General features: G+C 38.9%; 1 protein-coding gene across 1 annotated transcript; it reads left to right on the top strand.

Moving 5' to 3' along the window:
- Window positions 1–1,515: 1,515 nt before the first annotated feature.
- SERPINE3 (serpin family E member 3) lies at window positions 1,516–20,258 on the top strand. The gene is made up of 8 exons (XM_051780231.1): window positions 1,516–2,075; window positions 2,895–3,192; window positions 7,452–7,685; window positions 8,972–9,169; window positions 14,312–14,510; window positions 15,555–15,655; window positions 17,284–17,370; window positions 19,595–20,258. Exons 2-8 carry the CDS (start codon window positions 2,934–2,936, stop codon window positions 19,720–19,722), a joined length of 1,206 nt encoding a protein of 401 aa, XP_051636191.1. The 5' UTR covers window positions 1,516–2,075; window positions 2,895–2,933; the 3' UTR covers window positions 19,723–20,258.
- Window positions 20,259–23,234: the final 2,976 nt, after the last annotated feature.

Raw genomic sequence — 23,234 nt, 5'->3', positions numbered from 1 at the left:
CAGCTTCTCCTCAGACACCCAGTTGTCAAGCTTGGATCCCAGTTTGGGAAAGAAAACTTAAAACTTGGGTTTCTAAACTGAACAGGTGTAAGAATTTTTGTTTCTGACCTTGATTATGATAAATATTCACAACCTTCCCCCAGTATTTTATCGCTTTTTTTTCAGCTACAGTAGTTTCACTGATTCTTATTTCTTTCTTACTCCACTGCCTTCTATCATTCTCATCATTCACCAAAGGATTTCTTTTCTCTTTATTATATGTAAAGCATATTTCTTATTTCCCATGGCTGCTTTGAACAGTGTTGATCCAGTTTTAGTTTTATTAAGTCCTCCCTCCTTGTCTGCAAACCCTGTTTTTGCTGCTAAGGTTCCTCCACATCTTTCCTTTCCTAAAGTACGTGCAGAAAGGGAGGATTTGAAACAAACCCCCCAATTTCTAAGTCCCCTCTGTGATGAGACAAGACCCAGAACACATATTGCCCTTTCCTACTGAAACTATGCTGCTTTACACAACATTTACACCAGGTGCAATTTTCAATAACATCTTCCATAAATAAATATGAGAAATGCGACAGCAACATTTTCGCAAAGTGGCAATTAAATGTTAATTTTTGACAGCAATGCCTAAAACCTTCAGGGACTCCTTATCTTTCTTTTAAATCTTAATAAATCCACAGGATAGTATCAACCAGGGCACCGAGGAAATGTCTTATCAGGTTTGGAGCCTCTGGGAACATCACATCAAACCCACACGCATAATCCTCACCAGTGACCGCAGTTAATTTATCTGTTGACAGCTCTGAGCCCTTCGAGAAATCACTTGGTGGCCTCTGTTTCATTCCCTCTGAATACGACTCCAGTCCAGTGGACACTGTTAATAACTTCAGCAGAGGGGTCCTCATTCAGCCAAACCCTTAAGCTCAAATGTAATTTTCAGCATGAGGATACTTTATTGAAATCTCTAGCAAAATCAACATCCCTGCCTGTTGTACTAGACTATGACTGACCAAGCTTTTCCCCTTCATCAGTCCTAGCAGGAATGTGGTCTAAAGCCCAGGATCCTGAAACAGGCCCCAGTATCTGCATCTATTCTGTGTGGCTGTTCCTCACCTGCTAAGGATGAAACTAGCACCTAAATTTATTAGGTGCTTGATTGTAATAAACTGTTTCCCAATGTCTTCTTCCAACAGGAATGTATGTTGTGAAATAGCTAAATATATATATAGTGTCAAACTCTGTGAAGATCAATAAGGTGCAGTTTTACATTATTTTTTAAGCCCAAATCTTGCTTGCTTTAACTGGCATTGTGAAGCTATGAGGCTGAACCTGTGAATGTGACAGGGAGGATTTTTGACCCCATCACATGAAGAAAGCCATGAGCAGCTATGACTGCTCTTAAAGCAGTCACAACCATAGCTCTTCTGCTTCTGGTCTATTCAAATAACCCCTTCCTTATTCAATCTCCTTCAAGTGTACCATGTTGTTGTTTCTTTCCTTCCGGAAACTAAAGAGTAAAAGAAAATCTAGCTATTTGGGATGGCATTAATTAAAAAAAAAGGGAAATAAAGACATTTTAATTGCATGGGATTTCTGAATAAGTTTTCAAAGTGGGGGTAAAAAAATAGCTGTGTGCCTGGTACACAGAGAGTCCTTTCTCTTCCCCTTTGTGGCAGAGGAATCAATGGAATTCATACAAAAGAAGGAGGGGGGTGGGAAGAGAGATAGGAGATGCCTTGCTCAGTACCAGCAGGTCACAAGTCTCATGAGGCTCCAGCAGGGCTTGCAAGGAAGTTGCTGACTCTATCTCCATGTGTACCTTTTTGTTCCTTGCCTTGGATTTGCTGGTCAGTGGCATGCTGCTTTGCCTGGCTCTCCATAGAGCTTGTAGCCTACAGGAATTTGGACAGAGTGGTACAGACATCGCCGACAGAGACTCTGATCACTGACTATCCCTTTAAATGCAGTCTCATGACTTAGTCTTTACTCCACTACCTATTAAAGAAGGAGACAAGACGTTCATAGACAGCTTCCATTCAGACACACAGAAGGACACAGAAAGGCAAGACAATTTAACTGTGAGTAAATGCAAAGCATTAGAGGTGTTCTCTAGAGCAAAGGGCATGGAGAAAGATTTGTAGAAAATCCTGAGGTGAAAGAAGGTGCAGTAATTTTTAAAATATACTTGCATACAATCTTCAGAAGTTGAAATTCTGTAAGGAAAGATATTCTGTCATTTTAGCATTATTCCTTTAAATATGAATCTAAGTGTCTCTTAATATAAAGTTGACCAATGCTTGATTTCCCATAAAAATCCGACATGGTGATTTTGTGCTGCAAGCACTAGAACCTTTTGCAAATGCAACCTTATTTTCACTGGGATAAATTTCATAGCAGGAATATCTGTGGGGGAAATTTGAAGCCAGCCTTTTGTAAACTTGAATCTAAAGCCCAGCCTGGAGCATCCAGTTAGATTTCTGCACCTCACGACGGGTGGCCTTTCTTCTGGGAGTGCTGGGGACAGAAAGGAGCTATGGGTGCTCAGCAGCATGGAGACTGCACTGAAGTGCAGTCATCATGTGTGCAGGTGGCTAACTTTTTAACCAAGGGGCTCTTTGTCTCCACACAAGGGAGACAAGGTGCTCTGTAATGGCCAACCATCCTGTATGCTACAGCATTCTGGAAAATTCGATCCTTGTTAGTCAACGGAGTCAGCAGCATGTCCCTACGTTTATTTTCTTTTTTTTAATGACAACAGCTACTGAGTAGAACCAGACAAGTATTTTAATAGTGATCATTACTATTACAAGTGATATGTCAGCACTGATGGAATGAGAAAGTTCCTCTGTCAGCTCAGCCTATTACTTTTCTAAATATATCTGTGTTATGAATTGCAGGTGTGATTACCTGGTGGAGAGTGTTCCCAGCTCGCCTTCATGTTGCCCATTTCCTTCTCTGCATTTATCCTCTCTGCTTGCTGCTTAACCAAAGGAAACTGCATCTCCTATGATGAGCTGAAAGAGCTGAAAACTGAATTCGCCATCAATCTCTACCGGCATATATCTGAAGCAGAGAACAGAACCAATCTGGTAGTCTCTCCAGCAAGTGTGGCTGTTTCTTTGGAGCTGCTGCAGTTTGGAGCGCAAGGAAATACCTTTACAGAGCTGCAGGATGCCCTAGGATACAACATTCATGGTATGTACTGCTTAAAAAAAATACTTATTGTCTTACATTTTTTAATAAATTCACAGCTTAATAAGGAGACAGGAATGGGACACGTCATATTAAACTTCCATTTTCTGTCTCACTGCAAGATCTAGTTTAGGAGTGTTTTCTCCATCTTTGATAGGCAGGTATCAGCTGAACAAAGGAAACTCAAAGGAGTAGTTGATATACATGTTATTGTTCCATTTTTTCCTGAATCAGTGCTTACTCTCTTATGGCACAAAAATACAGCTACATTTAGAAAAGCCGCTTCCATGAACAGCAGAATTGCTCCAGATTTCCTAGAGGTTCATCGTGTCCACTGTGCCCTGCTGTCCCCTGTGTGCTCTGCAAAGAGGTGCCAGGCAGAGGAGAGTTGTTTTCTCTCCCATCCCATTAACAAATGAAACCTATAGAAGTTGAATTATCTCTAAGACTTATGATGTTATTACAACTGGCCAAAAAGATTGAAAGTTATCAGAAGGAGACTGGCAGACAGATACACATTGACAGATGGATGGTGCAATTGCATCTTTCTCTGAAAGCAGGCTAAAATAAAACTCACTGGGAATTTGGAAGGGATATGGTAAAGACAGATGTCTTTAAATCCAGCATTAAGGCAGCTTAATTTAAGGATGCTGTTTTCATTTTAGCTTTGGATTATCCTACCATCTCACATCACATGTCAGAAACTATTTTACATTATGGGTAGAATGTTTATGAAAAGCAGATGACTGCCTCATCTTCAAAATTTGCAGCTTATATACAAGACTTATGTATAGACGTGACACTGCTATTTCTCAGCATAAAATTCACTTTCAGGGTATGAAAACTAAAGATAAAACCTACAGTAATTTCATCTTCCTGTGCTGTAACCTGACTTAGTTACCATCACCATTCTGTATAAGATTAACATTCAAAAACCAACACAGCAGTAGGAGCTAACTCTGGCTGATAAATAGAGATACAGCTATCAGCTACACGAACTGCCATAGGAACAGTGCATCTATATTATGAGCAGCTGATACAATGAACTCTTGCCTATAATACTCCTATTTCTGTAAATTCAGTTCCTAAACAACATTAATTCATACAAGGATTATACCTTGCTTGATACTTCTGGTCATTAGGGGCTCAGTTATTAAGAAAGAACCTTAAAGAATAACATTTCACAGTGAAATTCAAGCACAGATCTCCACAGAAAATGTAACAAAGAGAAGTGCAGAGGTTGTCAATGACTTGCTAGGTCTTTTATGTTCTCATGTGGCACATTGTAGCAGGGAGACACTATATCTCCATTTTAGCTGTCTGTGGCACAAGCCACATGAGCTTTTGCTTTCAGTAATATTAACGCAGGAATGTGAAAATAAAGTAGGATGGGATCTATTGCTATTGGTTATAACAGCATATTTCCAGTAATGGGGAAGGAAACCACTTCCTTAAATGGTCTAAATCAAATAAGTAAAATAAATAAATCAAATATTGAGATGAAATTTCCTATCAGATGAGTAAAACCAAATTATATAGGTATGCATATGTGATAAAATCCCTTTCTTCAACTTAATGTTTGTATTAATGTTTTTGTTGGTCTGCCCTAAACAATAATGAAGGATGAGGTTAAAACCTTAGCAGATTGAAAACAATGAAAACATTGATGGTTTATTCACTGTTCACAGAGAATCTGCTCTTACATGCACTTGTAATCTTCTTTCAATGTTTGGAAGATTTGTTCACTTTTATTCTAATACTAAGAAAAACAATGCATAAGGGGATGTATCTGTAGACAGAACAAATGAAATGACATGCTTTAAAATGCTTTCTCCTAGCTGATTTATTTTATTAACAATAGAGTATTTTAAAGCAATTTCGAGCTCTTCTCCAAGTAAGAATTCAGGACTTTGGTTAGCTAAGCACTTTGGGGAAGTTACAAGTCTGGGATACCACCCCTCACATCCACATCTACTTCCAGTTTACCATCCTTGATTTCTCACATCTTCCAGAGTGCTCGCCAGATGCTCCCACACTAATGCAGAACGCACAAGGAAAGCACTTTACACCTCAGACTACGTGAGTTTTCTAGACATCTGTTCAAGGAGTTCAGTATTTTACCCCTTATAGAGTGATAGATCCAAATTTTAATACCAAACTTCCCATAGGTGATTAGTCTTCCTCCAGGTTAGCTACTTAAAGTAGTATTATTAGGTCAGAAAACACACACTGGATTCTCAGGTGGTAAAAATCAATAGATGTGCAACTCTCTTTTGCCCCATGAAGAATCTGAAACAATGCAGTAAAAGCGTCCTGATGACCTGTCTGGCAGCTGGAGTCTCATGGTTATCCTGCCCTTGACCTGGGACCCTTAATTTGATCAGCCTGGGACAGGTCAGTCCATGTGGGATTCACTTCCCTGGTTAGCCACCCCAAAACACCCACATCCCAGATGGCAGTCCCGACTTCCCTCCTGTTCTGCCCACATCCACAGGTGACTGGAGAAACTGAGTGATCACTCCCTTTGCCTAAGGCCTCTCGACTCAAAACTAAGAGATTTCCAACCAGCCATAATGGTGAGCTCAGCCATGACCATGGGGAGTCAGATACCTATGAGCTGCCCAGGGCATTCCAGGGTTTCAAGCCAAAGCAGAGGAGCACCTGAGTCAAGTACCACAGCAAGGGACACAATACTAACCCACCTTGAAAATGGTGGCAAGGAATTCATGTACAACAGTGAGCTACTGAGGTTCCACACAGATATTGGGGCACTAGGTGGTGAAATCTGAAAGTTCCTGGTGGTCCCACAAAGCCAAAAGGGACTGATGTCTTGCTAAAGAAAAGCAGTACTCCAGACATTTCCCAGTCCTCATTGAAAACTTAGTTATAGAATGAGGAACTTGTTGGAAAGGTCTTAAAGGCAAGTAGCAATCTCAACTTTTATTATCTGGACATAGGCAAGTCTCCTCCAAAATACAACAAGATATATAGGAAAGGGGCTGAACTGCATACACAGGAAGTTTGAGATTTGACACAGAGCACATAAACGTTGTTCAGATGGGTGAGAGTCCCAGGCCTCAGGAGGTCACTTTGGCATGAACCATTCAACAAATTCAACAAATCGTTGCAATTGAGAAAAATAATGGCTCCTAAATCACCCTTCAAGGGAGTCTATGGGAACGTAGTAATTTTAAAAACACAGGATTCTCTGAGTTTGTGGGACTCATGTTCCTTCTGGGCTCACACCTCAACCATGTATCCATCACAGAAGCCACCACCGTTGAACTACTATGAGCTTTTCAGAAACAGGAGACCAGGGCATTATTCAACTATTTCCATTAGTAGACAGCAAACTAAAGAATACGCTATTGAATTTTGGAATGACACTGAGCTTGTAATTGCTACAAGCATTTTGGAGGACCAGAATAGTATCTAAAAGGATCCTGGAAAGTCACAGAAACATGTGAACTGAATAGGATACAACTCAGTAAGGACAAGTGCAAAATTCTACAAGAAATAATCAGTCATCCAAATTGGGGAACCATGAGTCAAAAAATAGTAGTTTTTGGAAAGGATCTGAGGGATCTTAGGAATTAGAAGAAAATAATATTGAATGGGAAATACAATTGTACTTGAAAAAAAAGCAGACATGGTTGTGGGTTGTATGAATAGACGAGTTGCTTCTAACACATGTGAAGCAACCATCAGTTCTGTTTAGCATTGCCAGGGCTCATCACCAGTACTGGGCCAGTTTGGGACACTATCCTTCAAGAAAGAAAACAATGGCTAGGGGCCAAGGGCAGCAGAGACTAACCTGGGGCTATAAGGGAGATGCCTTTCCTGAGATAGGTGTATAATGGCAAGAGAAGGAGACAGTGGTACTGTGGCCAGTCACTGCCAGAGGTACTAGATCTCACTAACGGGAACTCAGAGAGGGTCCAAAACCAAAAAATAATGTACCTTATAAACTGTTCAGAGGTGCATTTGCATAGAGGTGTGAACCTGATGTGAGTTCAGCTGCTCGACACATCTGCACTAGAGTGATTCCTACAGCAACATGAAGAGTGCTTTACCATGCCTAGAGCATCATCGCCCTCAACAGTAGTGCTTGACAGTAATGCTCCATAAAGTCAAGGGTGCTTCCGTGTTTTAACAATCAGAGGACACCAGTGTCAGCACTGGAGCTGAGAGCTGTGGAGCCCTGGGGCAATCCTTAACCTCAACATGATAGTTGCAGTTTCTCCCTCTCTCTCGCCTGGCAGATCAAAGCGCGCAGGACTTCTTGCGCACAGCGTATGAAGGAGTGACCGACTCGAGCCAAGGCACAGTGGTTCAGCTGGCATGTTCCTTCTTTGTGGATGCTGGCACGCAGCTCTCGCCTCACTTCACTGCACATGCCGCACGCTGGGCGAACAGCAGCCTGCAGCAAACCAACTTTACTGACCCCAACAGAACCAGGGCCCAAATACAGGAATGGATCACCAGTAACCTTGCAGGTAACACAGCAACCTACAAGAATGCACATGAATAACATGTAAAATAAGAGTGATGAGAGAAATTGCATTAAACCAAGTACAGTTTTTTGCCACACTGTGTTGTCCAAACCAAGGCTGAAAGCCAGAAAACCTAATTCTTGTGCTGACATTCATTTCTAATGTGAAGAAAGAGTGGGAATAGGTCTGAACCTGCGAGTATAAATTTGCAGTATCAAGCTGGTAACCAGTTGGCCTCATTCCTCTAATTTTTAAAATGGCAATCCTTTGCAGTGTTTTCACTTTTAATGAGAACAGCCAGATTCCCCAGGGATGATGTTTGTAGCACTGAATGCTTTCATGGTGCTATGGGGAACATGCAGGGCCATAAGCTCAGCAGTCAGACCCTGAGTTTAAAAAGTCAAAATGGGAAATAAAAAGAATTTACTTTCCACATAAGCAAGAAAAGTAATGAAATTAAATTTGGTGTTAATGAAAAAAATAATTGAAAAAGAAAGTCCTAAGAAGCAGCAGAGCAAAGCAGTCCCTGATTTGCCTCATCAACTTATGTGAATGTTAATTTGGCCAGCAACATATGAGCTGATGCTAAATACACACATTAAAGCTGTTGAAACTAACAAAAATAAAATTCTGTCTTTCTCAAATGAACACTAAGAAGTGATCCAGCTCCATGACAGAAGTGTATTGCTCTAGAAGCAGGTACTAAAATGAGAGGTCATATTGCAGTGCTCACATTGCAATATCAATGAATCAAAAGCAGATCACTCTTTCAGAAATCTTTGAGATACCCAAAGCAGGATCAGTTGAACTGACAAGTAAACAGGAGAAGGGGAAAATTAGGATATAAGCCCCAAGTGACTTAGTTACTCCATAAAGCGGTCTGTAGTCATGCCATGAGGTATTTCTGGTACTAATGATGAACACCTCCGAGATACACCTGGGCAGATTTAACCTAGAACACCAGTTAGAGCCAGGGCATGGTGCTGAACACTGGGTTGCTGTCATCTGCACTGTTCAGCAAGTAGCACAGTGCTGGCACAGCTTTGACCCTCAACATTGCCCAACTCAAACTCAGTTCTGGGGAGAGCAGGGACCAGCAGGCAATCCAGATGAGGTCCATGTACATGTGGGGAGGGGAAGGTAGAGGGTTGATGGTACCTTATGAGTTTTGCCTCTTGCCCTTTGGGATGGAGAGTGGTCCCGACTTGCTTTATTTAGTCACACGGACCTGGCCTTTAGGCCTGGGCAAGTAGGACACGTGTCCCTCTCCCTGTCTCTTTTCCATGCAGGTGGGGATGTGCGTGGCATGCTGTTGGAGACTGCTAGGTCGTCGCTCAGCCAGGTTGCCTTGGTGAGCACCATGTATTTCAGAAGCACGTGGCAAAAGAAGTTTTCCCTTATGGACACTCAGATGTTGCCTTTTACCACATCAGAGGGCTCAACCCTGAAAGTGCCCACAATGCATCATACAGCTGAAGTTAACTATGGTAACTGTCCTTAATCCAGATTTGAGCTATTGTACAACCTGGAACCATTTTCTTTATTTATTTTCCACAAATACCACACTAAGATAGTGTTATTTTCCTAACTTAGAGAAGTCTCAGAAGAAATCCCATCAAACAAAGAGATGACCTAGGTGACCAACTTGACTCCTTATAATCCCAAGCATTGATTAAACAGATTCTGCATTCAGAATGGTTCCTAAAATACCTACTGTCCCTGTCCCATCCTTCACAGACCAACGCCTCCTAGCACTCCATAATAAACTTGTCAGTTGTAGCAAACAACCAAAAGGCACCAAGATAATGGACCAGGAGAAAGGAACATAAGAGACTGAGGGTACCACAGTATAAAAAGTCCTTTACAATAGCATGGAGCTTGCTAAATAAAGCTGCTTAGAAAAGGAGGACCATAGGAAGCACGTTTGACCCCATGACAGAGGGGCAGTTAAGACTAAAACTATATCAAGCCAATTTGATTTGTAGGGTAAATAAAAAATTTTCTGGCCCCTCAGTCTAATCCCTGCTTGTTGTTTGAGTGTGTGAGCACCGAGGGAGGATGGCATAACCAGGAACACCAGCACTGCACACCCACCCCTGTGTCTCTAGTCACAGCCTGTTTCCAAGACTTTAGGGTAAAACCACAGATCTTCAGGGCCAAATTCTGCAAGAAAAGGTAATTTTTTTATGGTGCTTAAACCAAATCAGTGAGTGATTTCAGCACAGGCTTAAACCACTATAAATATAGGTCAAACTTTTATTTTTATAATATATGAATACAGTGTAGGCTACTTTCAAAGGCTTGATGTATGTGGGTTGCTGACAAGAGGACTTATGCTGCAGGCTTAATTTTCTACCAACAGGAATTATGCCAGTTAGCTATACAATCTCTTTCAAAATATAAAAAGCTCCTTTCCCTTCTACCCTAAATTTCAGAAGTGCACTTGGGTAAAAACCTCCCTAATTCCAAGTACAAATTTTCTCAAGACCGATTTATATCTCTTAACATCATGCCAGCTTTAAGTTAAATAGTTTCTCTTCAGCTTTGATATTTACTCCCAAACGTTATTTGCAAGTCACCAAGTTGTCTCTCAATTTCCTGTTAGATAAACTGAAGCAGCTGGCTCATCTAAGCTATTCGAAAAGGAGGCTCCAATTCTCTACTAGTTCTTTTTTGCACTTTTCCAAATTTAAATCAATCTTTCTTGAGAATAAATGATCAGGAATGTACACAACACTTTTAATGAAGCTGTATTCATGCTTGCTAAAATGATTTTAGTATTTCTATGTCTTCCTAAAAGTACCTTGCATAGTGTAGCACAGAACCAGCTCAGGGTGGTTACTCAAGGTTGGTCCCACCTGGGCCTTTTTCCTTTCTGCATTTTTTTCCAGCTGATGAGTCCTCAAGGGGAAGGGGGGGAAATCTCTACCATTTGATTTCCACCACGCTAGTCGTCATGGCAAATCACTGTCTTTGATGAAAGTCTTAGTGTGGACAATACTTTGGAAAGCCACTAGTAACTCTTTTCAACCTGGGAGCCCCTCTTCTACATTGCTTTAAGTACCTGCTTGCTGCTTTTCTTTTCCTGCTCTGATTGCCATCACTTTTACCTGTAAATAGTGCCATAGTGAAATTATATTTGCTGTTTTATTTAAAACTAGATGGCTGGATCTATGCCTTTTTATCAAATTAGTTACTGAGCCAAAAAAGTTTATAGATTTGTTTGCTAGTTTACTTTATATTGCAATTTATCTCACTTTTTATTTCCTTCTGTGACTTGATTATTCTTTTCTCCAGAGGACTTTCTAAAACTTCCCAGATTACTTTCTTTTTCTTTATAAATGAATCCTTTTTTCCAATCATGGGAAACAACTGAATTTACAGTCTATTAAAATTTTTGCTCACTTATTTGCAATTCCAAATCCAAGTTCTTCTCATATTTTGGGGTGGCGATCATCCAGGCTCCAGATTATTATTCATCTCTCTAATGTGATGAGAACTTATGATGTCAAGTAACGTGAACTTTGTTTCCATCTCTGGCAGTGTAATTACTCTTTTCTTCATTTCCATTGGGAATCTCACCATTATCTTTTGCTCTGTCATCAGACTATTTCTTTGCCACCAGTTACAACAAATAATTGGCACGAATCTAAAAAAATATCTAATAGTTTATATGTCTTAATAGCTTATATGGCTAAAACATTTTCCTTTGCTGTGCAACAGTCACATTAAGTAGGCAGATAGCAGCTCGTTATTTCTATGCCTTTTTATCTCTAAACCATAATCCACCTGGTCAAAAAATAATTTCTTCTGCTCTTTGCAAGTTTGTCCTTACAGTTACATCTTTCTTTGTGGCATCTCTTCTTCCCAGACACTCATGGTGTGCCCACCATTGCTTCTTCCTCCTGCTGGGACTGCCAGCTCCTGACCACATTCACACCTCTGACTTGACACACTCCCATCCTATTTACATTTGAACCTTTTACAAGTTAAATTACTTTAGTGAGGAGTGCAGTTTCCCTTTCCAAAACCCTACACCTCATCTTCCTTGTTGTTGAGCAACATGAACTACATCAACTCGATTTTTCAGTCCTGGGTGATTTTGTATCACCAGCTCACAGCAAGGGCTTTTGCTACCCATGATGTCTTGAACAGCCTTACCCTTCACTGCTTTAAGAGGTAAACAAATAGGTTTCTTGGGAACATACTTGGTGAGCACCACGTATTTCAGAAGGACGTGGCAAAAGAAGCTCACCAAATACAGCTATTACCTTAAGAATGAACCTTTTCTCCGAACTTTCTCTTTTAGCAGAGAGAAATAAAGAAATGAGAGGTCCAAAACAACAGAAGGCAGGGGGCTGCCAATGCTTATACAGGTGGGTATAGTCAGGGAAAGCCAGTGACCAGGAATTCAGCAGCTGAACTGCATTGTCTGACCCCATATTTGCACCAGAATCCTTGCAAACTTGATGTGAAATCGTTAGTTCTGCTTATTTAACCACTTGCCTGAACACAAGAACACCATCCTATCGTCCTTAAGTAGGTAGCTGAAGCACTAAATATTTGCACAGAAAAGGAAGTTAGCCAAAATACTAATCCAGCCTGAAGTATGTAAGCTTTTTGCAGCTGGAGAGACTTTTAAGGAAAGCCAAAATGAAAGGGATCATTTAAAATTTGCTGATTGTCAGGCTTGATTGAGCCCATTCAGTCTTTGTCACTAAAAGTGACAGAAACATTTCTAACAAATCAATTTGAAATAAATGCAAAAGACTGGCTCAGTATAACTAAACAGAGGCCCAAGATAACTTTCTGTCATTATTAAATGATAGTAGCTGTCTCCCACCAGGATCCAAAGCACAGAGTGAGAAAGATTAGCTGTAACCTATTACCAACTGCAACTTTCACAACATTGTTTATCCTTTTAACATGGCCACAAAGAACAAACCAGCCTGGGGATAAGTAACACTGCTTTAAGAAAATGTCAACATTACTGTTCACACACACCTCTTAAACACTGCAGCTACTTTACATATTCATTTTTCCAAGCCATTTGTTAACAACATTTGAATTCTAATTTAGCATATGTATAATCCTTATGGGAGGCTCAAAATCAGTTCAAGCAAGGAACGCTAAATGTTCTGACTCAATAGCATAAAGTCTTTGATTTTCTTTCTAATTAACAAATAAGGAAGCACTGTATAACCTTTGCGCAGAATGTGCTAACTTCAAAATATCAGCATGCCCGCATATTAAACCACTCACGCCCAGTGCACTACAAATGTAAATCTTCCTTGTTTGCCCATTGGAAAGCAGAACATCTTTTCCCAGCAAATGATCCACATGCTGGGAGTTAGTTTTAACAGAGCAATTCTCTCTCCATGGTGCAAGGCAGGAGGGCTCATCTAAGAGCCTAAGATTTAATCTAGCAGAATAATCAACACTTTACGAATCCTATCTAGTTCACATCTGCAACACTAACAAATATTGTATGCTAAGTATTTGAGACATCCTACAGCTATGTAAATATTGCCGAATATTTAGATATTATGAACATAAGCTACATATATTCTGTTATTTACAACCCCTGGTTCAGAAAGTGTGAGCACCTTGAAGTTACAACTACTACAGCCAGGTGAAGAAGGAGTAGATTGAGTATTTTGGATAGCCTGCAGCAAAGGCAATAAGATGTTTGCTTGCAACTTGTATTAAGCTTGCATTTAACTCCTGGTCTGCTAACTAGTACTGAACGTTCCTGAAATGCTATTTATTGGATTCTCAGATGGAAAAATAAGAAGCTAAAATTGTGATAGTGGAAACTGTTCTACTGTGTAACAGAGTCCATTAGAAATGCCTGGTTAAATTGTTCTTTGAAAAATGGCATTAAAATGGTACTTTAAAATGGTTATTACAAATTGTTGTATAACCAATTGCAAGTTTGGAAGCCCTCCAGCTTTTACTCTTGAGACTAGCTTTTATAATCTTCATCTGATTTTGATAGATTTTTGTGCCTAGATTTTCAAAAATTATAAATATGATGCTTAAATAAGCATAAACTATTGTTTAATATAACTTTTTTTTTTTGAAATAAGGTTAAAACTGATTTTTAAAAGTCACAAAGACAGAAACATGAGGCAAAGTAGATTTCAGTTAATTAACTAGGATACTCCATTTTGTTTTTGTAACTTCTATCAGCACTAAAATTTTAGTGAAAGATATTATAAAATTGCATCTTTAGTTAAAGAACATGCATTGCAGGACGAGTCATCACAGTTACTGTCATTGCCTTGGTAATATTTTTTTAAACCCTGAGCAAGGAGGACAGCTATTATATGAGAAAGTAATAAAATACTCATGCTCTCTTGAGGCACTGCTTTGGCTACTATTACTTGCACTAGCACTTTTCTGCCAAGATACATACGTCTCTCTCACAACCAGCTCTGTTCAGATGAGAGACTGTTGTGAGTTAACAGTAACCTGAGCTGGCTACAAGAATCTATGTACTAGAGACAATTCCTTAAATCCTACCGCAGCTGCTCTGAACTGTCTGCTGACCCTAGCTGGGGTTGTGGGTTTGGGGGGAGTTTTCCCACTTTGATGATGAAATAAGGTCTACATTTGCCCACCCGCAGGCCAGTTCCAGACTGCGGCTCTGGAGGCGTTCAGTGTGGTCGAGTTACCCTACCTGGGGGAGAAACACAGTATGTTCCTAGTGCTTCCCAGCCATAAAAGAACACCTTTGTCCCAGATTGAGTCTCACCTTTCTGCCAAAGACATAACCCTCTGGGCCAACAGCTTAAAGAGAACAAAGATGGATATTTTTCTACCTAGGTAAGCAATGTTAGCACGATAGCTTCACTACTTCAACTGTCAGAATTTCATGTGATAGCACCTTCACGAGCAATGTGTGAGCAAAATCAAGTGACATGCTTTCTGTTTTGTTATTCATCTCACGATCAGAGATGGCCTTTCTTAAGGCACAAACAGGTGAGCTGGGAATGACAAGACTGCCTGGTATGCTCTGTAATGTCTAAAAAAAATGAAGTATTGCAGTTGATCCTACAGGTTTTACTCAAAATTTGTTAGGGATTAACAATCCTTTAAAGACCTAAAAGAGATATGTTGCCGGACCTTTCCCACACTCCATTTTTCTCTTTGCTTAAGGGAGAAAAAAAAATATATAACCTTGTAAATACACACTACTGTGTGTTTTTTAAACTTGTCAGTATACTACAAAAAGGCACTGTACAAAGAAGTTGTGCACACCCCTACCCTCATAGTCATACCCATCTTTTCCATGCACAAACCAAGCTCACATCATTCTTTTTCCACTTTAGCCATTTGCTGTTGTTAGCAAACACACACACCCTGGAGGTACTTTCTATCATCTATTCCACTGAAATTGCATAGCAGGAGGAAGCAAGTACAGGAGGCCTTTTGTGGCTGTACCTATTGTACGGATCAGCAGGGAAGGACTTCATTACACATCTCTTACTATGCATTCATCACATTAATGAAGCCCTGAGAAACTGTTTATGCATTAATATTCTTTTTCTCCAAGCTAATCACTGGCAAATGTTTCGAAGTGCCATTTGCTATAGCCAAACTTGGGAAAATGCAGAGTTCATATGTCAAGAAGACTGAAAGGTAATGTGAGTGCAACAGATGGTGGTGAGGGATTCCTTCTATTAACAACTTCAGGTGAAGATGAGGTCCTTTTCTGCAAAGTACACTTAATCAGACAGCACGCACTGGTCTCATACAGGAATAGATGGATGAAATGGAAAGGCTTGAAATAAATCGCATCTGTTATGCTTTTAACTCTACGAAACTACAAATCCAGCATTTAAATAAAATCTATCATACTAATTTCAGGTTCAGTATTCAAAGCCTTTTTGACCTAAAGACAGTTTTTTCTGCCTTGGGAGTTAAAGACGCATTTGATCCCATCACTGCTAATTTTAAAGGCATTTCAGGTAAGAGACTTGACTAAATACAAAATGATCCTCGACCCAACAGTTGTAGACTTTTACCTTTGAGTGATTTGGTAGACCTGAGTATTTTGAATTAATTGCACTGTTTTCTCTGTGAAATTCCAAAACACAGCTTACACCTCAACTTCTCTATTCTATCAATTGATTTTATCAATTTTGCCAATTGATAGAATTTTGAGCTTTTTTGTGGAAAAGAAGAACCTGAAAAGGAGAGGGTTGGTTTGGGTCTTGAGCTTACTTTTTCCTTCTGATTTCTTTAAGATTAAAACTGTCAAGATGGCATAGGTCTGAAAAATGTTTATTTATTCAGAAATTTAGGAATGCAAGTTGTACTAAAGCATCCTATTTGTGTTTTTAAATAGTCATTAAACAGTAAGGGATGCTGGACCAACAAGTCTGTATTTCAGCTCCTAACACTACAAACAGTAGTGGTATACGCCCAGGTCACGTTATCTTGCTAATCCAGTGACCAGTGGATGGAGTTATACTTTCCCTTTCCTAAAATACTGTTGTTATGACTAAACTCTTGGTTTTGGAAGCCTGAAATTCTTCTGCTCCTTGGAAAATTTTTGCCCCTATTTAATATTAAATACAAAAAGAATCCAAGTTATCAATTTTCTTTCTTCTTCGACTACTTCCAGCAACACAAAGATTTTCACCTTAGTCATTTCTGCTCATACTAAAGACTCAGAGTGGTAGCAGCCCAGAGAGCACCTTACATTCTTGTGCATGTGAGTGAATAACTGAAATTCCTTCCGTTCAAACCTGCTCTTACAGAAAAATTACTTTCCTGAGATGAACCTCAGAAGGCACATTTCTCACGGAGTTTTTCATGCCACTTTTAAAATTGAACATAGCAGTGTTCTATTGCTATGTTCTATATCTCAGACTGCAAAGAGATGCACATTAAAATAATTTTGCTGCTCACTTTTTTGTTAAAGCCTGCTGCTTTGTTTATTGCAAACAAATATTAATATACTGATGAAGTGTGCAAAGATGTATTTTATAAAGTTAATATCTATTTAAATAAGACACATGCTTGGAGGAAATTAACTCCATAACCAATATAATTTAGCAGCTTCCTTCCTCTGTACGCGCACTGGTAGCTTCCATCAGAGGATAAGGCTTGTAGAAGTATTTGACAAGAAAAAAAGTCTGCCAACCTTCCCTGCTTTCTGCCCTCCACAGTCAGCTGGAGAGAAGCAGGCTTGTAATACTCAGTAGCTTTCTGAAATAGTTTTTTTTTTTTCCAAGCTCCATTTTATGTCACAGTCCCATTGTTTCTTCCTGAAGAGCATTTTTTTCCTGTTGTTTTCCTTTCAATGGTTCCTCAGTTCTTGCCTCGTCCTCACTGTGTTAATTAGTTTCTACTTTCACCATGTAACCTTACCTTCTACCACAACCTGGAGACCTCTCAAACTAGTAACTCCCATCCAGCATTCAGTCCACTGTTGTCCATATAGGGGAAAACCAGTTTAGGTGGTTAAAATACCTAACAGTTATATGATCCTTAGATTCTGCAGGAAAAAAAGGTAAAAGCATTCTGATTACTTTTAAAAATAAGTTTGTAATGGAATTCAGAAAATAACTATTAACATGGTTTTTTTCAGATCAAGATAGTCTTTACATTTCGGAAGCTATTCATAAAGCAGAGATTGAAATAACAGAAGATGGTACAAAGGCATCAGGAGCTACAGGTAAATCAAATATACAGACATAACTTCTCATTTCTGGAGCCTTTTACAAAACCAACTACTAGCCTTTTATTTAAAATAAAGCAAACAAGCACGGTAGCATTTAAATGTATGCCTAATCTAAATTTAAACTTTTATATTTAACACACTTTCATTTTACCTTTATAAATGTTCGTAAGAATCTGTAATTTTTCATCTCAGTCTAACATGTAATGGCTCTAATGAAAAACAACTTTATCAACCCAGGGAAAATTCTGTTTGAGAAAATATTTATTTTTCTGTTGGTCAAATATGTTTATCCAGACCGTAAAAACAAATAATGAGAAAAGCTTGGTAATATTTTATCTATAGTGCCTGAACTGCTATGAGATTTGAAGATGATATCTTTGATAGCACTAAAAGTAATGATGGGAAAGTTTTACAAAGACAGGCTTGATTCTCACATACTTTGAAGTGTGACCTTCACATGCAGTAGCTTCTGCTACAGGATCATTTCCTCATGAGCAGCTGGGGCTGGGTGAACAGGGAGATTCAGAGTAAAATCTCAGCTACAGACTACACAGCCAGTAAATTACCTTCACCATCTGAAATCCTTCACACAAGTTACATAAAGCAGGGGAACCAAAATTAATGAGCTGTGTCTTCCTCCCTTTTTTTTTTAATTGGTCACATGAGCCTTATCAAAGAAGGCCCTGCTTTTCTTGTTTTGTCTTTGGAAGCCTCAGATGATCCAAGTAAGCATGGAAGGCATCTGTAATCCTAAACCCCTTCCATTCCTTCTCTGAAAAGGCTGAACTTGCCCTCAAGCCATTCAAATATCAGCACAGCAGCAGGGTGATCATTAACCACTTCTCCACTTCTCATCTTTCTCCTTCCCTGGGCTGTGCCAACTGTAAACATGCTCCACACGCACAATGCAAATGCTGGTGGTGGTCCTTGACTGTGGATCAGGGTAAGATCTGAGTCTCTCCCACTTCTCCTTGCTTCCAGGAAGGAATTCAGGAGGCACATAGAGAGAGCAGTGAACCTTACTGCAGTGTGCACATTCCCTCACCCAAATGTCCCACAGTCACAATGTCAAAAGGAACCTGAGCACACCTGAGTTGGTGTATTTATAGTATTTCTCTAGAAACAGTTTTGAATCTGACACATGTAGTACACAGGTGGGTGTACAGTGAACAGTTGATGTAACCAAGTTAACCTTTCTGCAGAGCTGTATACAGTTTTAAATTTTGAAACGATTTTCCTCTCTATTACTTCTCATAATTTTTCTACTAATCCCTACACAAAATAAAAGCTTTTAGATGGCTTCAATCTGAGGGTAATAGATCTTTATCCCATTGAAACCAATGCCAAAACTCCCTTAACTCCAGTCAGACCAAGAAGCTGATTTTAAAATATGTTTGTTTACTTTAAAAGTTCTGGATCTAGTCACTTGGTGGCTTGAAAGCAAAAACAGGCACTTTTTTATGAGCATTAAAACACTGCCTAAAAAACTCAAACTAGTTTTACTGTGTCTTGAGTTTTCAAATTAATTCCATTGTTTTAACATCTCAAAAAATAATCCAAATCTGCTGGTTTTAGTATTGGGGTGTTTTGACAATGCATTCTTAAAACTACATAGCTACAAGGAATAATTTATTTAAAGAAGATGTATTTTAATAATAGCTGAGCCATCATAATTCTTAAGGATTCTTTATTTAATCTAATAATTAACCCACAAACAGAGAAGGGAAAATCAATCATAACTTGAGATTGAGGATACTTTGGTTTTGTTCAGAGCTCTGACAAGGGAAATTCCAGGATGACAGATACTTCTCTGCTCCATGTCTCCCAATTAGAAAAGGGACTACATTTGTGCCTTGCTTATCTTTTTCATCAGAACAGCACAGCCAAGAATTGGTTAACAGGTGAGGCAATAGCATGGTATGACTTCAGAAGAGTAAGGGCTGCAACAACATCAAAAATTACATTACCTTTGAAATCCAAAGCCAGAAGGACTCACTTCAGCATCAAAATACACACAAATCACCTGCATGTAGTCTCACGACTCTGGACTCATTAATTCAGACTGATTTCACTGTTGGATAAAATTTTTGGTTTATAGTTAAAGCAGAGAAGCAACTCAAAACTCAAGGTACTAAACATCAGAGCTTGAGGGCACTGTACAGAAGATGCAAAGAAAAGGGATGCATTTTACTAATGTTTTTTCTTTGTTGCGTTACAGCAATGGTATTACTAAAAAGATCTCGAACACCTATTTTCAAAGCAGACCGACCCTTCACATTTTTTCTGAGACAAGTTAATACAGGTATGCATGCTCTGCCTTTCAGGAGCAGAATTCTTCACAAGTAGCACTGAAATCAATACCAGTTCTTTCTAAATAGCCTGCCATTCTTCAATCCAGGAAGTTTCATCAAACATGGGAACAGTGGGGTTTGGGTTTTTAAAGCATAAAGACTATGGTTTAATTTCCTTAAAAAGAATGCACAACTCATAGAAGTCAGATTAGCCTCTTCTCCAGATGCAGTACGAGCTCAGAGATTTCTACAACAGCTTTAGGCACTAGAAAGATCTTAAAGATTTTAAATGCCCTAGCATTAAGTACTAAACTCCACAGGGCTATTAAAATTACAAACTGGCCAGATTAACATTGGAAATAGTTAAAATAGAGATCTTTCCCTATAAATGAAACTTACTCATGCCTATACTGATAGCAAACAGACTTCTACCAAAAAAAAAAAAAAGAGCATTTCTTTTGCAACTGGTAACTCTTGACCACCCCCATACCCAAACAAAAAAAATCCAACCAAAACCACAAACAAAACTGCAGAGCACGTCTTGAGAGAGAAGCATCACAGTGCTCCTTTAGCTTCAGTATTATTGTCTCATTTCAGATGTCCAATCACATTATTCCAGAATCTCTGCCAAAAGAAAACACTATATAGCTCGTTGGCAATAATAAAAATTGCATTATGCACCACTTAGTAGGTATTTGCTCCTCTGAAACATCAGGCCATCTCCAACAGCTCTTACCATTCTTAGCAATGCAGTAAATTTGCAGCTTAAATGAATCCTTCAAACCACCAAGTTTCTCTCATAAGTGGGGAACACAGTAATTTATAGGGTTCAGTAAAATACTGGGGCCTAATAAGAAGACCACAGAGAATAGTTTTCCTTATCTGCTTCCAAGCAACACACTTCTCTTAGTCAGTGAATACCTGTGTACGCAATATTCTGCTTTAAAAATCTGTATCTTAACATTTCAACATCACAATGCAAGCAGCTATTTTTTAAAGAGAAAAATCACTACACCTTGGTGGACATTTTGTTTTAAATGTGCTTTGGCAATCATTACCAGTTAATGAACAAAAGTATTTTTAGTTGGCTAACGCAGAATTTTAAAATAAAAAGGCATCAATAAGCTCATCTGTGAAGCCTGAGCCACAGACTCTTCAGGATTAAGAACAAACTGATTTTGGTAAATAAAATGGCTCAGTTTATAATATATGTTATATAAAGGAAGGAAATCAGATTGCAAAACAAGATTTTTATGTGAAGTATAAAATACTTTCCAATCAACTCAAAATCACAAGTACATTTCTGTACTTTTAGCTTTTTAATGGAGTCATTTTGTTTCCTCAGACTTAGTGACAATTTTTTCAGGTATGAAAAGGGGAAAGGGTAAACAAGATAGACTGTTGGTATATTTTACCAAGCCATCTAGAGGTGCTTAAAACTCACTATGTCCAAAAGTTCACAATGAATTTTTATGCAGACCAAGAGTCTTCATTGCATCAATCTTCTAGTAATAGTAGAAATATATTTTCCAAGACTTAAAATGGCATAGTTCTGCTCAAAATAATTAAAAAAGTTAAGTTTTTTAATTTGAATTTCACGTTTGAACAGATTCCCTTTGAAGGACAGGCAAGGTAACAGCAATACAAACAACAACAAATCTAATGTATCTGAGGCAGTGATTTCATTCAAGGGGTTGTAATAACCTCTTCTGTAACTAAAACACGAACACAAAGCAACGAATTCAGGCTCTGTTTTCCTCAGTTCAGAAGTGATTCTTTAGCCAATGGTTTGGGTAGGTTTCAGATTTTGGCAAACTTCTAGTTTGGGTTACCAACTACTTGAAAAGGTCTTTTTGCTTTTAATACAGAAATGTTCAAATTATTCTAAGACAAGGGTGCAATTGTAGTCAGTTTTTCCATATAAGCAATGAGTGATTCCATGATTTGCTAATTCCATGTTTAGTTTATGTATTTAAACTGAACTACACTTTGAAAGTGAGCCTCTAAATTGAAATAACATTAATATTGTTTTCATTTACAGGTTCAGTACTCTTTATAGGAAGAGTTACAAATCCTTCATAATAACCACTAAACAAATAAACTGTCTTCTGTTCCTCCTATGGTGAGCTTTCCTCCAAAGAAATTAAAAGCTACATTATATGTATTTATTAAAACACTGCTTTAAGCAGTAACACTTATGCAAGAAAAAGTGAGAGTAAGCCCTCCACTACTTTATTACATTGTACATACTGTTGGAAACTTATAGCTGTCTAGGAATCATGAGCACCACAACTACAGGAAAGAGAGTAAGCATATAAACATTTGAGAAAAAAAATGAACAAATTTTGCCCCCTAAATGTTGAACAGTATGGGCAAACAGTTGCTACTTAACTTCATCATGGCTAAAAGCTTGACTGTTGCTGAGTATATAGGTCATCTGAATGAAAGCATCCTACAAGAAAGTTTTGTGATGTTATTTTTCAAGCACAATTTCATTTCCCTGTCCTGAAGTCAAAAGCTCAAGAATAAAATTGAAATTCAGTCTGACCCCAGACAGATATAATCCAGCTGAGATAGTAAGGTATCAAGCAAACAGCATGATGCTGTGAAAAGAAAAAATAGTTGAAAGACTTTCACAACTGGCACAGAATCATAGAATCATCAAGGTTGGAAAAGGTGTCTAAGATTATCAAGTCCAGCCATTAGCCCAGCACTGCCAAATCCACCACTAAACCAAGTCTCTAAGCACCACATCTAAACACTTTTTGAGCGCTCCCAGGGATGGCCATTTCACCACTTCCCCGGGCAGCCTATTCCAGACAGAGCAGATAGGAAGCAGAAATACCCACTCAATCAGTGACCAAACAAATATTTCTGCCAAAAAAAGTAGCAGTACTACCTTTAAGTGTATGCAACATAAAATGGACATTCCCAAAGAACACTGAATGAAGCTAAAATCATCTAGAAAATGTGAGTTTTTTCAGCATCCTGACAAAGGCTGGGATACAGTAAGTGTTCAGCGACTCACAGTACAAGCACCAGAACCCAAGGCCCAGAGATTCTGGGTGAAGACTGCAAACCACTGACTCCTACGAAAAGCAGAGAGGTTTAGCTCCCACTGAATCAAACAAAGCTTTCTAGCAATTCAGGGCACATCTAGCACAGATGAAAGACAAGGCCAGTAAAGCAATCAGTGATACTTTGTGTCCAAGCAGCAGCACCTTCTGGCTATTCCTGCACTTGTAAACACGTAAAAACTTCTGACACAGAAAAACCCTGTGCAACCTACTGACTCATGCTTTACCCCACTCTATCTCTCAGTAGAACTGAGGGGTTTGTCATTGCTGCAAATGTGCATACAGAACATCACCAAACAGTGAAGGGCTAATATATCATCCTACTGTAGTTGCAATTCAGCATTAGCTTTCTTTCACCCATTCTCCGATTAATGGAATACCCAGTAATACAAAACACTTAATTCTTTAACACTGATACTAGAATATATAAGCTCTGAAAAGGGAAGGCAAAATTAATCACTCCAAGAAAAACTGTACTCAAACCTACACA

The sequence above is a fragment of the Manacus candei genome, unplaced genomic scaffold, assembly GCF_025592945.1.
Source record: "Manacus candei isolate 608988 ecotype Guabito, Panama unplaced genomic scaffold, ASM2559294v1 h1tg000014l, whole genome shotgun sequence".
Classification (NCBI taxonomy): Eukaryota; Metazoa; Chordata; class Aves; order Passeriformes; family Pipridae; genus Manacus; species Manacus candei.
This window is presented reverse-complemented; position numbering and strand designations above follow the sequence as displayed.

Bases quoted from the DNA above. Each gene is read 5' to 3' on its own strand.
- SERPINE3 (XM_051780231.1), top strand. From the start codon at position 2,934: ATGTTGCCCATTTCCTTCTCTGCATTTATCCTCTCTGCTTGCTGCTTA. The intron at 14,511-15,554 runs GTAAGCAATGTT...TACTAATTTCAG, and splicing joins ATGGATATTTTTCTACCTAG to GTTCAGTATTCAAAGCCTTT. The intron at 17,371-19,594 runs GTAAATCAAATA...GTTGCGTTACAG, and splicing joins AAAGGCATCAGGAGCTACAG to CAATGGTATTACTAAAAAGA.